Raw genomic sequence first — 17389 nt, forward strand, 5'->3', positions numbered from 1 at the left:
GGGACACTGACAACCTGGGCGATCCAGAGACACTGACATTTAAACGAAGACAGAACCTGGGCGATCCAGGGACGCTGACCACCTGGGCGATCCAGGGACACTGACAACCTGGGCGATCCAGGGACACTGACAACCTGGGCGATCCAGGGACACTGACAACCTGGGCGATCCAGGGACACTGACAACCTGGGCGATCCAGGGACACTGACAACCTGGGCGATCCAGGGACACTGACAACCTGGGCGATCCAGGGACACTGACAACCTGGGCGATCCAGGGACACTGACAACCTGGGCGATCCAGGGACACTGACAACCTGGGCGATCCAGGGACACTGACATTTAAACGAAGACAGAACCTGGGCGATCCAGGGACGCTGACCACCTGGGCGATCCAGGGACGCTGACCACCTGGGCGATCCAGGGACCCTGACCACCTGGGCGATCCAGGGACACTGACAACCTGGGCGATCCAGGGACACTGACAACCTGGGCGATCCAGGGACACTGACAACCTGGGCGATCCAGGGACACTGACAACCTGGGCGATCCAGGGACACTGACAACCTGGGCGATCCAGGGACACTGACAACCTGGGCGATCCAGGGACACTGACATTTACCTGGGCGATCCAGGACGCTGACACCTGGGCGATCCAGGGACGCTGACCACCTGGGCGATCCAGGGACGCTGACCACCTGGGCGATCCAGGGACGCTGACCACCTGGGCGATCCAGGGACGCTGACCACCTGGGCGATCCAGGGAACGCCTGACCACCTGAGCGATCCAGGAACCCTGACAACCTGGGCGATCCAGGAACCCTGACAACCTGGGCGATCCAGGGACACTGACAAACCTGGGCGATCCAGGGACCTGACAACCTGGGCGATCCAGGGACGCTGACCACCTGGGCGATCCAGGGACGCTGACAACCTGGGCGATCCAGGGACGCTGACAACCTGGGCGATCCAGAGACACTGACATTTTAAATGAAGACAGAACCTGGGCGATCCAGGGACGCTGACCTGGGCGATCCAGGGCGATCCAGGGACGCTGACCACCTGGGCGATCCAGGGACGCTGACCACCTGGGCGATCCAGGGACGCTGACCACCTGGGCGATCCAGGGACGCTGACCACCTGGGCGATCCAGGGACGCTGACCACCTGGGCGATCCAGGGACGCTGACCACCTGAGCGATCCAGGAACCCTGACAACCTGGGTGATCCAGGAACCCTGACAACCTGGGCGATCCAGGAACCCTGACAACCTGGGCGATCCAGGAACCCTGACAACCTGGGCGATCCAGGAACCCTGACAACCTGAGCGATCCAGGAACCCTGACAACCTGGGCGATCCAGGAACCCTGACAACCTGGGCGATCCAGGGACCCTGACAACCTGGGCGATCCAGGGACGCTGACAACCTGGGCGATCCAGAGACACTGACATTTAAACGAAGACAGAACCTGGGCGATCCAGGGACGCTGACCACCTGGGCGATCCAGGGACGCTGACCACCTGGGCGATCCAGGGACGCTGACCACCTGGGCGATCCAGGGACGCTGACCACCTGGGCGATCCAGGGACGCTGACCACCTGGGCGATCCAGGGACGCTGACAACCTGGGCGATCCAGGAACCCTGACAACCTGGGCGATCCAGGAACCCTGACAACCTGGGCGATCCAGGGACCCTGACAACCTGGGCGATCCAGGGACCCTGACAACCTGGGCGATCCAGGGACCCTGACAACCTGGGCGATCCAGGGACGCTGACAACCTGAGCGATCCAGGGACGCTGACAACCTGGGCGATCCAGGAACCCTGACAACCTGGGCGATCCAGGGACACTGACAAACCTGGGCGATCCAGGGACGCTGCCAACCTGGGCGATCCAGGGACACTGACAACCTGGGCGATCCAGGGACGCTGACAACCTGGGCGATCCAGGGACGCTGACAACCTGAGCGATCCAGGGACGCTGACAACCTGGGCGATCCAGGGACACTGCCAACCTGGGCGGTCCAGGGACGCTGACAACCTGGGCGATCCAGGGACACCGACAACCTGGGCGATCCAGGGATGCTGACATCCAGGGACGCTGACCACCTGGGTGATCCAGGAACGCTGACCACCTGAGCGATCCAGGAACCCTGACAACCTGGGCGATCCAGGAACGCTGACAACCTGGGCGATCCAGGGACGCTGACAAACCTGGGCGATCCAGGGACGCTGACAACCTGGGCGATCCAGGGACCCTGACAACCCGGGCGATCCAGGGACCCTGACAACCCGGGCGATCCAGGGACCCCGACAACCCGGGCGATCCAGGGACCCTGACAACCCGGGCGATCCAGGGACACTGACAACCCGGGCGATCCAGGGACACTGACAACCCGGGCGATCCAGGGACACTGACAACCTGGGCGATCCAGGGACACTGACAACCTGGGCGATCCAGGGACCCAGAAAAAAATAAAATAAAATGAAAGACCAGGAGACAGAAGCAAATTTAAGACAGGAACAAAAACCCGCTGTGTTAAAATAGTAAGTGTAAACAACCCCTGCACCTAGACCACCAATTCAGGTATTATGATGGTGTGGAATATAACTTAGATATATATATATATATTTTATTTTTTTTATAAAACAGCCTATGTATAGCTGCACTGAGTTAAAACGGCACATGCAATCAATGTACAACCATTTGCTGTTAAGCAGATTAAGGCTTTTTAAGGGGGTAAATCTCTGCAGGCTGTATAATTGCCCCAGTGCTGCGCTATGATAAATGTTTACAGATATGGAAAACTTTGGAAAGTAATATGCCGAATCCAAAGCCCTTTTCCCATGAGATAAAATTGGCCTCAGACCTTTCAGATTTTCACCCCGATTGAAACAGTCAGGGCAGAACAACTAACTGAGCTTTAATTCCTGTATGACACATGTCCTGAGCCGGCATGTGACCGGCCGGACATGACACTAGGATGCCGCTCCCCCGACCCCGCCGCCTGCAATTCCGTGGGCGGAACATACTGGGGGAGAGCGGCATCTCAACCGCACACTCCAGGGGCTAGAGACCAGGCCGGACGTGATACACGGCTGGAGCGGGGCCAGCTGAGCCCCGATTACCTGCAAGCTGGCGTGTGGTGATGCGGATGTCGGCGGCACGTGCACGCGATAACACCGGAAGAACAGACACTGACCGGAAGAGGTGATGCGTGAGGCTCGGGCGCCTGGCTGAGCGGCAGGTAGGGGGATAAATAGCCAGACGCCCCTCCCACAAATGCAGGCTGTTAACAGCCTTATTATTAAACGTTGACATGAAAGTGTGAGGGAAAACAAAACAATAACATGGTTGTAAAGGGGTGTTCCAATCTTTTGCGTTAATTAGTCTACTCCCTTCTATACCTCTATGTAGAACAAAATGTTGCACATCAAATTCCTGTTATTTCCACTGCTAAACCATTTATTCAGATTTGTGTCGAGCAGCACTATGTTTCATATGCTAGGAAGCAGATCTGTGTTGTGTGTCAGATTTTACAGATTTACCATAATATATATATATCTTTTTTTTGTTTTCGTCTGGTGAGGCCCTAGTGGAAAATGATTGAGGCCTTGTATTATAAAAGGCTTAAAGAGGCACAGTCACCTGTTTTGAAATCTGAATCTGCCTGCCTCCATCAACAGGTGCCAATCCCTTGAGGACACACAGCTATCAGCAGAGCCTGACTTTCATGTTGGCTCTGCTAATGGTTGTGCATCCCTCCACATCCCAATGCTATGAATGTGGGCTGAGGGGACAACACATCGGAGATGAGCGAATTATTGGAATATTTGTTTCAGCTGCTTCTCAAAATTTTACAAAAAAATTAGCTTCATGACAAATTACTTTGTCAAGAAGCACATTTCTTTGTAAATAGTGGGTGCAATGACAGGAAGCAACGATTGCACAGCTACATGTCATTGTACCCCTTAGATGGCGTGTTCATACATGATGGAGGCATCTGATATATATAACAGAGTGTAAAATGTAAAAAAAACTAAAAAGAATCATACTTACACGATCCATTTGCTTGCGATGGGCCAGCAGCCACCATCCTGCTTGAAGATCTGGCTGACATCTCACCGGCAGGCATGGTGACACCATAAGTCACCACACACGGGATTTCGTGCAAGATCTTCAAGCAAGATGGCGGTGGCCGTCTTGAGCAAATGGATCAGATTTTTTTATATGTTTTTTAGACTATTTCAGGTTAAATCGATTCTCTATCATGAAGCACAAGTAAATTTGGCTAGTATACAGTATATCTAGTATAGTATACAGTATATCTTGGGAGATCACATTGCACTTGCCACTTTAACATTATTCCTGCTGATTGGACAGTGTCAGAGCAGTGAAAATCTCTCCCATTTGGCCAATGAGCACTGGTGGCTACCCTCTTGGTTATATATCATTGGTATTAGGACACCAGAACTAATCCCCCTTATAACTCAGGAATGGGAGATCCACATATTGGGAAACACTGGGATAAATTAGTTTGAATACATCTTATGGTAATGTGTACAGTGCTGGAAGGCGTGTTTATCCCATCCAGACACCTCATCTGGGTGAGATAACTGAAATCCAGAAAGCTGCAGTGGTCTCAGCAAAGTGAAGTTTGCTGAGTCCGTTTTGTCTAGATTTTGTTCTGGGCTGGATTTTATTTGGACCGGTGGATAGGTTTGGTATTGGGATCTGCCAGTCCACACCCTTCCAATACATGTATTGCCTTTAGATGAGGTGAGGCCTGCTGCTTTAACCACAAAGGGATAAAACAACCCTCTGTGTATGACAGAGAGGGAGAGGGAATTTGGAAAAGAATCCTGCAGAGGTTCTGTGTGGTCTCAGCCAGAAGGGCTGAGAGGCCATGAGGCTGTGTGAAATCCTGAAGTTTGGGGAGCCCAGTGACACCTGCAGAAAGAGGGTCGCATGGTCAGAGTCGGGAGGACTTCTGCACCATAATCTCCAAAAAGGTACTCTGTGTGTGTACTGTGCTCTATAGGTGAGGTAGAGATGACCTATGTATTAGATAGAGCCCAGACGGGCAGGTGTTTATTTCATTATGTTTATGTTTGTGCTGGTGCTGAAGTGCCAAAATAAAGCACCATTTGGACCTGAACCCCGTTGTCAGAGAAGTTTGTGAGTGTGACCCCCTGTGAGAGAGTGATCCCTTAAATCTCTTGTGAAATACTTCCAAAAGTGAAAATATATAATTACCAGCATACCTGTAAATATCTGTGAATATACCAAGATGCTTGCTTCCCATCATTAACTGATTCAACTGTTGTATTTGCCCAGCCAACAAGGTCACCTCCAGCAAATATTCCAGGTTCACTCGTCACCATAGTCTCAGTATTAATTTCCGGTAAACCCCATCTGTTAAACTTGATGGGTTTCATGGCTTCAATCACTATAAGGAAAGCACACGTAAACAGTACGTATAATTAATTAGTCTTCGAAAACAAAACTATGCAACTTCAAACTGTACTTTTACACCTTTGGGGGCATTTTTATTATGATTGCATTCTACTAATTTTAGGCTAAAATCATTTTTTTCAATTGGTGTTTATTTCAAAAAAATGCTCAGCTGTTTCTGAGATACAAGAGTTAAAAAATCAGTCTGTTTGCAAGCTGTGAGTTTGTTTTCTTTGAATCCCGTCAGCTGACGGCTGATGTAGAGCTCTTATCTCAGACCTCCTGACCTCATAAACACTCATTAGACCTTAATTCTTATCAAACTGATAAGAATATGACTTAAATATTTATGAGGTCAGAGATAAGAGGTACACATCAGCTGATGAGATTTAAAAAATACGAAGTCACAGATGACAAACAGACTGATTTTTTTTTACTCTTGTATCTCAGAAACAGCTGAACATTTTTAATAAGGATCAATTGAAAAATTCATTTTTAGCCCAAAGTGAGTAAAATTCAATCATAAAATATTCCCCTGAAGGTGTACTGTACATAGCGTTTTAAGTTCAGATATAGAATAGACAGCATATGTTGTGCGCTCAACTTGCTTGATCTCCTTGCTCTCAGCTAACCAGCATTTCAGTCTGCTCTTATCATTGTTGTGTAGTTAAAATGGGAAGCTAAGCAGGTAGAGGTGTACCTTAAGACCCTAGGTCCCAGTTCAAACTCTGTAAAAAGGCCCCTCTCTTACAATATTCCATTTCTAAAATTCCTCTTCTAATGAGGCCCTTTATACCTCCCCCAGCCATTGGAGCCATGGTTGCAAAGACTGCTATCTCTGCAACCATGGACAGGCTTTCCACCTTGCTATGCTAACAATTGGACTTTAAACTGCACCTTTTAGCAGGATCAATCCAATTTAACAATTCATACTGCCTGGTAGAATTGATCCTGCTGATCAAAATGATAGATGCTTTAACAAATCAGTTGTTATTCATGCAAATGAGAGTTTAATTGCACCAAAAGGCGTGGCCAGCACTAAGGGGAATCCAGGGTGTAGGCCACACCCCTGGTGCACTGAAACCCTTATTTGCATTAATAAAAGTTTTTTTTTCTTGGAAATGCTGCAACCGATTTTCACAACACAGGTATCATTTTAATTGGCAGAATCCACCCCACTAAGCAGTATGCCTGGTTTAATAGGGTTAACCCTCTTGACAGGTGCTCTTTATTTGGACCAGTACAGATGTTTGATTCGATGTGAAGGAAATTGTATCCACTCTGTTTTAAGAATACTAGCAATTAGTAGGCTTAGTATTCATTTTGATCTTTACGCTTTCCGATAACCCCAGAATACAGAATACTGTATAAAAATGGAAATTAGAAAAACACATTTACAACAGGATTCAAAACAAGAAGACAAGTAGTTTTAAAGGACATCAAGGAAAAATAATCAGTGTTTTTTAATCTTTCACAGTGTACTGCTGAATACATATCTTTCGCCCTTGACAGAAGGGTAAGTTGATGCATTAAAGACATGTACAGTGCCTTGCAAAAGTATTCACCCCCTTGACTTTCTTTCGTATTTTGTTACATTACAGCCTTATTTTCAATGTTTTGTTAATCTGAATTTTATGTGATGGATCAGAACACAATAGTCTAAGTTATTAAAGTGAAATGAGAAAAATATATAAATAAAACTATTGTTTAGAAATGGAAAACAGAAAATTGGCATGTGCGTATGTATTCACCCCCTTTGTTAGTAAGCCTATAAAAAGCTCTGGTGCAACCAATTACCTTCAGAAGTCACATCATTAGTGAAATGATGTCCACCTGTGTACAATCTAAGTGTCACATGATCTGTCATTACATATACACACCTTTTTTTGAAAGGCCCCAGTGGCTGTAACACCTAAGCAAGAGGCATAACTAACCAAACACTGTCATGGAGACCAAGGAACTCTCCAAACAAGTAAGGGACAATGTTGTTGAGAAGTACAAGTCAGGGTTAGGTTATAGAAAAATATCCAAATCTTTGATGATCCCCAGGAGCACCATCAAATCTATCATGACCAAATGGAAAGAACATGGCACAACAGCAAACCTGCCATAAGACGGCCGCCCACCAAAATTCACGGACCGGGCAAGGAGGGCATTAATCAGAGAGGCAGCACAGAGACCTAAGGTAACCCTGGAGGAGCTGCAGAGTTCCACAGCAGAGACTGGAGTATCTGTACATAGGACGAGAATAAGCTGTACGCTCCATAGAGTTGGGCTTTATGGCAGAGTGGCCAGAAGAAAGCTATTACTTTCAGCTAAAAACAAAAAGGCATGTGGGAGACTCCCATAATGTATGGAGGAAGGTGTTCTGGTCTGATGAGACTAAAATTAAACTTTTCGGCCATCAAAGAAAACACTATGTCTGGGGCAAACCCAACACATCACATCACCCAAAGAACACCATCCCCACAGTGAGACCTGGTGACGGCAGCATCATACTGTGGGGATGGGACTGGGAAACTGGTCAGAGCTGAGGGAAAGATGGATGGTGCTAAATACAGGGATATTCTTGAGCAAAACCTGTAGCACTCTGTGCTTCCAGCAGGACAATGACCCCAAACACACTGCTAAGGCTATTTTCACACCTGCGTTAGGTGCGGATCCGCACCTATAAATGCAAACGATAGTATCTGTTCAGTACGGATCCGTCTGCATACACTTAGTAAAAAAAAGTCTAAGTGTAAGTCAAACGGATCCGTCCTGACTTTACATTGAAAGTCAATGGGGGACGGATCCGTTTACAATTGCATCAATATTGTGTCAATGTAAACGGATCCGTCCCCGTTGACTTACATTGTAAGTCAGGACGGATCCATTTGGCTCCACACCGCCAGGTGGACACCAAAAAGCTGCAAGCAGCGTTTTGGTGTCCGCCTCCAGAGCGGAATGGAGGCGGAACGGAGCCAAACTGATGCATTCTGAATGGATCCGCATCCATTCAGAATGCATTGGGGCTAAACTGATCCGTTTGGGGCCGCTTGTGAGAGCCTTGAAACGGATCTCACAGGCGGACCCTGAAACGGCAGTGTGAAAGTAGCCTAAGGCTAGGTCTGCACGACGACATTTGTCGCGCGACAATTTTTATAATGGCAGTCTATGGTGTCGCACTGCAACATGCAACATGCTGCGACTGCGATGCAACAGTCGCAGAAAATCCATTCGAGATGGATTTTTTTTTGCGACTGTTGCGTCACGGTCGCAGCATGTCGCATGTTGCAGTGCGACACCATAGACTGCCATTATAAAAATTGTCGTGCAACATTGGTGCAACAAAATGTTGCGCGACAAATGTTGCGCCCTATCTGTCGCGCGACTTATTGTTGAGTGGTTTAAGGGGAAACATATGTGTTGGAATGGCCTAGTGAAAGCCCAGATCTCAATCCAATAGAAAATCTTTGATCAGACTTAGATTGCTGTTCACAAGCGCAAAACATCCAACTTGAAGGAGCTGGAGCAGTTTTGCAAGGAGGAATGGGCAAAAATCCCAGTGGTAAGATGTGGCAACTGCTCATAGAGACTTATCCAAAGCGACTTGGAGCTGTGATTGCTGCAAAAGGTGGCTCTACAAAGTATTGACTTTAGGAGGGTGAATAGTTATGCACATTGACTTTTTCTGTTATTTTGTCCTATTTGTTGTTTGCTTCACAATAATAAAAAAAAAATAAAAATCTTCAAAGTTGTGGGCATGTTCTGTAAATTAAATGATGTAAATCCTCAAACAATCCATGTTAATTTCAGGTTGTGAGGCATCAAAATGCAAAAAAAGCTAAGGGGGTTGAATAGGGCACTGTAAATAAGCGGCACCATAAATATATGAACCTCTATAAATTTTTGTTTAGTTTTTTTTACCATCTGTATAGTGTTTGTATAGCCAAAAGACCTTTGGAAAAGGTTACGGTATGTACTAACTGTATGTATTGGTTCTGATACAGTATAAATTAATTTTAACAGAAATGGGAAAAGTCGCAATGTACCGACTCCATCCATTCAGATATACTGTGCATGGTGCACATTTTGGAAATGGTATCTATAGTATATGATGCCATATCAAAACTAAATTAGTGGGTACAAATCAGGGCAAAAAGCATACCCTTGTGTTCCTATGAATTTTTAACGTGCCTCCATTTTATCTATAAGACAGCTTATGGGAGGAGGTACTCAAATGGCTTGGAGGGTGTTAGGACAGATGCCCATAGCCACTGCCGCCCTACACTCCCCTATGGGTGTGGATGTAGTGCTACTCACCATGCTGTTGCCTCCATACTTCTGTCTAGTACTCCAGTCTCTGGCCCCTAAGAGTGTGCATGCTCACCTCCAGCCTCTTAAAGGGTCAAATCCTTTCCCAGTCAGTGGATAGGAGTCCCTGGGTATTTAAGGCGCCGATTCCATGCAGAGGGTGCATACGCTTTAAGGTTTCTGCTGACCATCAAAGGTTTTGAAGTCTAGTGCTTCTGCAGTTCTCTGCATTTATCCTATGTTTGTTGATGCTTTAGTCCTGCACTTGCCCTGCCTGTTTTTCTTAAAACGTCCAGTTTCAGTTCTGTTTGTATTTTAGTTAACTCTGTCTATTTGCCTTGTTCGTGTTTCTTTCAAGTATCCTGCCTGCCTGCCCTGACTGTGCCTTTACTACCATTGAGCCTTTGGGATTTTTCTATGTCTCCATTAATGTACTGTAACTGTGTTCAGTCCAGATTTCGTAGCTTGTATTTAAGCCTTAGGGACTGTTCATATTGCTCATTTTGTTTTCTGTATCCTGAGCTCCCAGTGCTTTCACTAAAGCCCCTTACCTCATTGGGTGAGCTGCCAACTACACCAGGACAATCTCAGGAGGTAGCTTAAAGGTGAATACCAGGGGATTTCTGGAATAATGGTCTTAGGGATAGCCCAAAAGCAGATTGTTTAGTTGGCACAGTGGGTCCACACTCACTGATCAACAACAGAGGGTCTTAGGGGCATTCATACTTTCTAGCACCAGGCGATCTTTAATAGTGATGAACGGGAGGTGCCATATTCGATTTCGCGATATTTCGCGAATATTCAATTGAATATTCGTCTTGTATTCGTCGAAATCGAATATTCGTCATTTTTCTATTTATCGCAAATAATATACGATTTAATTATTCGCGTATTGCGATTTTTCTTTTGACAGTATAAGGCAACGTTCCTATAACATTGACTATGGTTAGGCTAATATGTGTATTTTAGGAATATTCATAATATTGCTCTAACTTCGTCTTTTAGAATATTAAGAATATTCTAAAAGACGAAGTTAGAGCAATATTACGAATATTTGTAAAATACACATATAGACTGTAATTTAGCTAATATAGTGCTATAATCTTTTTCTTTTTTTGTCTAATTTTTTTTGCCTCTTCTGAACTTCAGTTTTGGAAAATATATACACTATAAAAAAAATTACTATAGCACTATATTAGCTAAATTGCAGTCTATATGTGTATTTTACGAATTTTCGTAATATTGCTCTAACTTCGTCTTTTAGAATATTACGAATATTCTAAAAGACGAAGTTAGAGCAATATTACGAATATTTGTAAAATACACATATAGACTGTAATTTATGTGTACTGTTATTCCACTTTGGCATACTGCTCCCCGACAAGCGTCCCCGTAACCATGGGAACGCCTGTGCGTTAGAATATACCATTGGATCTGAACTTTCACGATCTTAGGGAAAACTCAGATCCGATGGTATTTTCTAACCCACAGGCGTTCCCATGGTGACGGGGACGCTTGTCGGGGAGGAGTATGCGGACAACTGTACAGATAGGAAAAAAATAATGCCAAAATTCTAAATAGTGAATATATTCACTATATTGCTATGTATTTGTTTTTTAGAATATTGGTCATTTTCTTTTCCATATGAAAACATGATTACCCCCTGCTTAAGTTGCTTGTGGGCCAATGGCTTATTGACCCACAAGCAAGAAGCAGGGAGAAATCATATTTTCAGATGAAAAAAAAAAAAGAATATTTGATTTCGTAAATATATACAACTATATTCTAAATATTTGCGAAATCTCAAAGTTACGATATTCGAGAAAAAAAATTTGCAATTCGAATATTCGCGCTCAACACTAATCTTTAATGGTAGCTATACATGTTAGACTAAGGTTGGCTGAACCTGATTTTGTCAGGATCAGCTGTCTATCTAATGTATATTGGATGCTTGACTGATATTTGTTGAATCACAATTTTTCATAAAATGGCAGCTACAATGTCGGCTACACATGTGAGGACATGGGGCATGGAACTCTGGGAAGGCGGGCAGACTTATAATGCCATGCATGCAGACAATCAGCAGCCAGCCAGCCCTGTGATGTCACAGCCCTATAAATACGGCGGCCATCTTAGAGTCAGACATTTTCCAGTGTTCAGAGTGAGATGGCGCTAGGAACAGCAATTGGAAAATCCTCATTGTGAAAAATAAATAAATGAAAAAACAATTCATCAGTGCACAGAAAGGATAGGGAGGAATCATTTCACAGCATCTTAGTGCAGGGAGAGACATCACAAGGTGCTAGGGACAGTGCTAGAAAAACCTCATTATGAAAAAAAAAAAGCGATTTACAAGTGCAGGGAAAACATTTTTTGGGATCCAAATAGCCATTATACAGCTCTGGCATTCCAGAAATTTGTTCATGTTATTGGGGTGCAAGTGATATGTTGAAAAGCCTTTAGTGACTTATATCTGTGGAAAAAGGAAAATATATGCACATTTTACTTCTGCAGTTATTTGTGTTGAAAGAGTTTAGTGGCCTATTTCAGTACAAAAAGGAAAAATATATACGCATTTCACTTCTGCAGTTATATGTAGTTAAAGCATTCAGTGTACTATTTCAGTACAAAAAGGAAAAAATATATACGCCCTTTACTGTTGCATTTATTTGTGGTGAAAGGCTTTAGTGGCCTATTTCAGTACAGAAAGAAAAAATATATACACACTTCACTGGTGCATTTATTTCTAGCAAAAGCATTTAGTGGCCTATTTCAGTACAAAAAGAAAAATATATTCTTAATTCATGTCGACGTCTTGAAAGCGTTTATTGGCCAATTCTATTACAAAAAAATATATATATTCTAAGTTAACATCAGCGGTTACATGTCTTGAAAGCGTTTAGTGGCCTATTTCAGTACAAAAAGAAAAATATATTCTCAGTTCACGTCAGCGGTTATATATCTAGAAAGCATTTAGTGGACTATTTCAGTACAAAACTAAAAATATATTCTCAGTTCACATTGGCGGTTATATGGGTTGAAAGCTTTTAGTGGCCTATTTCAGTACAAAAAGAAAAATATATTCACAGTTCACATTAGCGGTAGTGATAATCGAGCATGCTAGGCCGAACACCTGTTCAGCTCGAGCATCTTGATGATCGGCACATTGCGGTACTCGGCCGAGTACCGCATGTGCTCGAGCGCCATGCTCGAGTCTCCTCCCCACATGTTTCTTGCCAGCTACGCAGCCAATAAACGTGCAGGTAAGTACTGCCCTCACTGTAATGCCAGTAGCCATGGTGACTACTGGCATTATAGTGATTGGCTGGCCGGAACGCGTCATTGCGTGCTATATAGCACTCGATGACGCATGTTTGGCTCATTCGTAGTCAGGGAGAGCTGAGCATAGGAAGGGACAGAGAGTGTAGGGAATGTAATTATTATTTTTTTTGTACAAAAACATTTCAGAGACCTAAAAGTCCTTGTAAGGACTATTGTGTGTGACAGCAGCAATATATGTTTGTAGCACAACCTGCGCTAAATTGCTCAGTGTTAGGGAGAACTGTGCAAAGGAAGGGAAAGATAGTGTAGGGAGCGTAATAGGACATTTTTTATACAAAACACTTTTCAGAGACCCAAAAGTGCTTTTAAAGACTATTGTGTGTGACAACAGCAATATATATTTTTTGCGCATCCTGCGCTAAATACCGTGTAATAGGCCACTGCGGACATTTAAATTATCATCTCCTGTTTAAAGTGTGTGCATCCCTAAAATATCAGAGACATTGAGTGTACTATTTCCGTAGACGGTGTCCGCAGCGGACACTTAAATTATCGTCGCCACATCTCCTGTTTAAAGTGTGCGCATCCCTAAAATATCAGTGATAGCCAGTGTATGTTTTCCGTAGACACTGTCCGCTGCGGACACCTAAATTATTTGCGCCACATCTCCTGTTTAAAGTGTGCGCATCCCTTAAAATCTCAGTGACATCCAGTGTATTGTTTCCGTAAACTGCGTCCACTGCGGACAGTTAAATTATCCGTGCCACAACTTCTGTTTAAAGTGTGCGCATCCCTGAAATATAAGAGACATTGAGTGTACTTTTTCCGTAGACGGTGTCCGCTGTGGACAGTTAAATTATCCGCACGACATCTCCTGTTTAAAGTGTGTGCATCCCTAAAATATCAGTGACATCCAGTGCACTTTTTCCGTAGACGGTGTCTGCTGCAGACACTTGAATTATCGTCGCCACATCTCCTGTGTAAAGTGTGCGCATCCCTAATATATCAGTGACATCCAGTGTATTTTTTCTGTAGACGGTGTCCACTATGGACACTTAAATTATCTGCACGACATCTCCTGTTTAAAGTGTGCGCATCCCTAAAATATCAGTGATATCCAGTGTATGTTTTCCGTAGACGGTGTCCGCTGCGGACACTTAAATTATCGTCGCCACATCTCTTGTTTAAAGTGTGCACATCCCTAAAATATCAGAGATATTGAGTGTACTTTTTCCGTAGACGGTGTCCGCTGCTGACAGTTAAATTATCCATGCCACATCTCCTGTGTAAATTGTGCACATCCAAAAAATATCAGTGACATCCAGTGTACTTTTCTCGTAGACGGTGTCCGCTGTGGACAGTTAAATCAACCATGCCACATCTCCTGTTTAAAGTGTGCACATCCCTAAAATATTAGTGACATCCAGTGTAACTTTTTCCGTAGACACTGCGAACAGTGACATTACCTGTGGTACCTGTCCTGTATAACATTTCCTATTCACAAATACGTTTGTAAATTTTTTGCGCATGCAATTCCAAATCCTACGCTACTGTACGTGTGACATACTTTCAAGCATATATCATATTTAAAATGAGGGTGAGCAGTAAGGGAGGGGGATGTGTCCGCGTTGCTGATGGAGTATGCAGAGGTCGTGGCCATGGGCGTGGCGAAACTGTGCCTGCTGCCAGAGCACAAGAATAACAATCAACCATGATACCTAGCTTTATGTCCCAGTTTGCAGGGTGGTGCAGGACTCCACTCTTGAAGTCAGACTAGTGCGACCAGGTGGTCGTTTATTTGCAGCAGATAATGCTTCCTGTCTTCCACAAAGTCCTGTCTCAGTCGCCAGGAGTCTGGTCAACACAATCCTCACCCTGATCCTCTTTCCTCCCACCATGTACAGTCTGGCCAAACAAGCGATCCCACACTCGAATATTCTGAGGACCTCTTTTCATCGCCATTACTTGATTTGACCCTCTAGCCAAGCATGCTTGAAGAGGGACATGAGATCTTGTGCCCGGATTCCCAACCTCTTGATCATTCACAGTCACAAGAACATGACGGTGCGGAACGACAATTAGTGTTTTATGAGGTGGATGATGATGAGACACAGTTGCCAATGAGTCAACCGCAATTTTTGTCTCAAGAGGTTGACGAAAAGGATGAGACACAGTTGTCAATCACTGAGGTTGTGATTAGGTCAACAAATCAGGAGGATGATCAGATTGCGGAAGTGGAAGAGGAGGTGGTAGACGATGAGGTCACTGACACAACCTAGGAAGGTGAAAAGCAGAGCGAGGACAGCAGTACAGAGGGGGAGGGATCTGCAGCACCACAACTGGCTCGAAGAGGCAGTGGGGTGGCAAAACGGAGAAGGCGGGCAACACCGAACAGGCCTGCAACTGTTCTACGTAGCACTCCTTTGCAGAAATCTCCCTGGCCAAGAGGTAGATGTTCCGCAGAATGGTGCTTTTTTGAGGAAAGAGCAGACGACAAAAGAATAGTACTTTGCAACCTGTGCAAAACGAAAATGAGCCAGGCGTGAACACTAGCAACCTCACCACCAACAGCATGCTCTAGCCACTCAACCTAGAACCAGGCATGGTTGTGTCTGATAATGGCCATAACTTGGTGGCGGCTTTGGAGCTCGGCAAGCTCAGACACATCCCATGCCTAGCCCACATGTTCAACCTTGTGGTTCAGCGGTTTCTCAAAACCTACCCCAATTTGCCTGAGCTACTGGTATAGGTACGCCGTGTGTGTGCACAATTCCACAAGTCATCGACAGCTTCAGTCGGTCTGTCAACGCTGCAGCAGTGCTTGAAATTGCCAGCTCACCGGCTGTTGTGTGACATGAGCACGCGCTGGAACTCAACGTTCCACATGTTAGCCAGGCTATGTAAGCAGCAGAGGGCAGTAGTTGAATACCAGTTGCAACATGGTTGTCGTCCTTTCTATTCACAAGCGAGGAGTGAGCATGGATGTCTGACCTCTGTGAGGTTTTAAGAAACTTTAAAGGGACACTGACAGGGCCAATAAGCATATTGAGCTATATATATGGCCGTACAGGTCTTATAATGGGTATTACAATCATCTAAGTATCCCCCCTGTCCACATTATACATACAGAAAGCTGAAGTTTTATAACCTGCTCCAACGGTCTTCAATCTGCCCAAGGGGCGGCGTTTCACCTCTCTTGCGCCCAGCCAGCCTCCCCTAACTGCCGCTTTGAAGCGCCGCCCAGCTCATGAATATTCAGTTTGCTGGGCGGCTTCTGCGGTCCCCGCTCTGAAGCCCTGCGCTTAACAGTGCCCGGCGCATGCGCCGGATCTTGTGAAGTCGGGGGCAGTAAGCGCCGCCCAGCGAAGTGAATATTGATGAGCTGGGCGGCGCTTACTGTACCGGACTTCACAAGATCCGGCGTATGCGCAGGGCACTGTTCAGCGCTTCAGAGCGGGGACCGCAGAAGCCGCCCAGCAAACTGAATATTCATGAGCTGGGCGGCGCTTCAAAGCGGCAGTTGGGGGAGGCTGGCTGGGAATGACCACAGATGTGAGCGGCGATAACGCTATTATCAGCTTAACCATCGCACTTCTGTGTCTACTCAGACGCTCGCTGCTCACAATTAAGGACAACACTTTGCATGTGGAAGAGGTGAAAATGGAGGAAGACATTAAACAGGGCTATAGCCAGACCACCCTCAGTTCGTCTTCTCAGCGCGAATTGGACAATAAATAGGAGAAGAAAAAGGAGCAGGAGACGGTTGCCTCCGCTACAGAGGGTAGTACCCATGGAAGTTTAATTCCATCTGTTCAGCATGGGTGGGCAGAAGAGGAAGAAGAGGATGAGGAGATTGAGAGTGATCCTCCTGATGATGACAGCGAAGTCTTGCCTGTTGGTACTGTGGCACACATGGTTGACTTCATGTTAGGCTGCCTTTACCGCGACCCGCGCGTTATACGCATTTTAGACAACACAGATTACTGGTTGTTCACACTTCTCAACCCCCGCTACAGAGGAGGAGAAGACGAGCAAAACGGTGCAATAACAGAAGATCCTTGTTGAAAAATTGCTCCAAAACTTTCGATCTGACAACGCTGGCGGCAGAATCCGTAGTTCCCTGGCCAACCAAAGAGGGGAGACAAGGGAAACACACAGCAATTCCAACATAGGCAGGGCAACACTCTCCAAAGCCTTCTGACAGTTTCATGACACCTGGCCAGCACCCTCACCCTGATGCGCGGCCTAGTATCACAAGGAGGGAAAAAAATTTGGAAGATGGTGAAGGAGTACATAGCAGACCATGTCAGTGCAGATCCCTCAGTGCCTTACAACTACTGGGTGTCCAAGCTGGACA

General features: G+C 45.6%; 1 protein-coding gene across 1 annotated transcript in view; it reads right to left on the reverse strand.

The window, feature by feature from the left end:
- The window catches only part of DPYD (dihydropyrimidine dehydrogenase), a 1350396-nt gene that overhangs the window by 580741 nt on the left and 752266 nt on the right, over positions 1-17389 (reverse strand). Inside the window, exon 12 of the mRNA XM_044302252.1 lies at positions 5265-5449. Coding sequence (XP_044158187.1) covers positions 5265-5449 — 185 coding nt within the window. The remainder of the gene's footprint in view (positions 1-5264; positions 5450-17389) is intronic.

Source organism: Bufo gargarizans, chromosome 7, assembly GCF_014858855.1.
Source record: "Bufo gargarizans isolate SCDJY-AF-19 chromosome 7, ASM1485885v1, whole genome shotgun sequence".
NCBI classification, from domain to species: domain Eukaryota; kingdom Metazoa; phylum Chordata; class Amphibia; order Anura; family Bufonidae; genus Bufo; species Bufo gargarizans.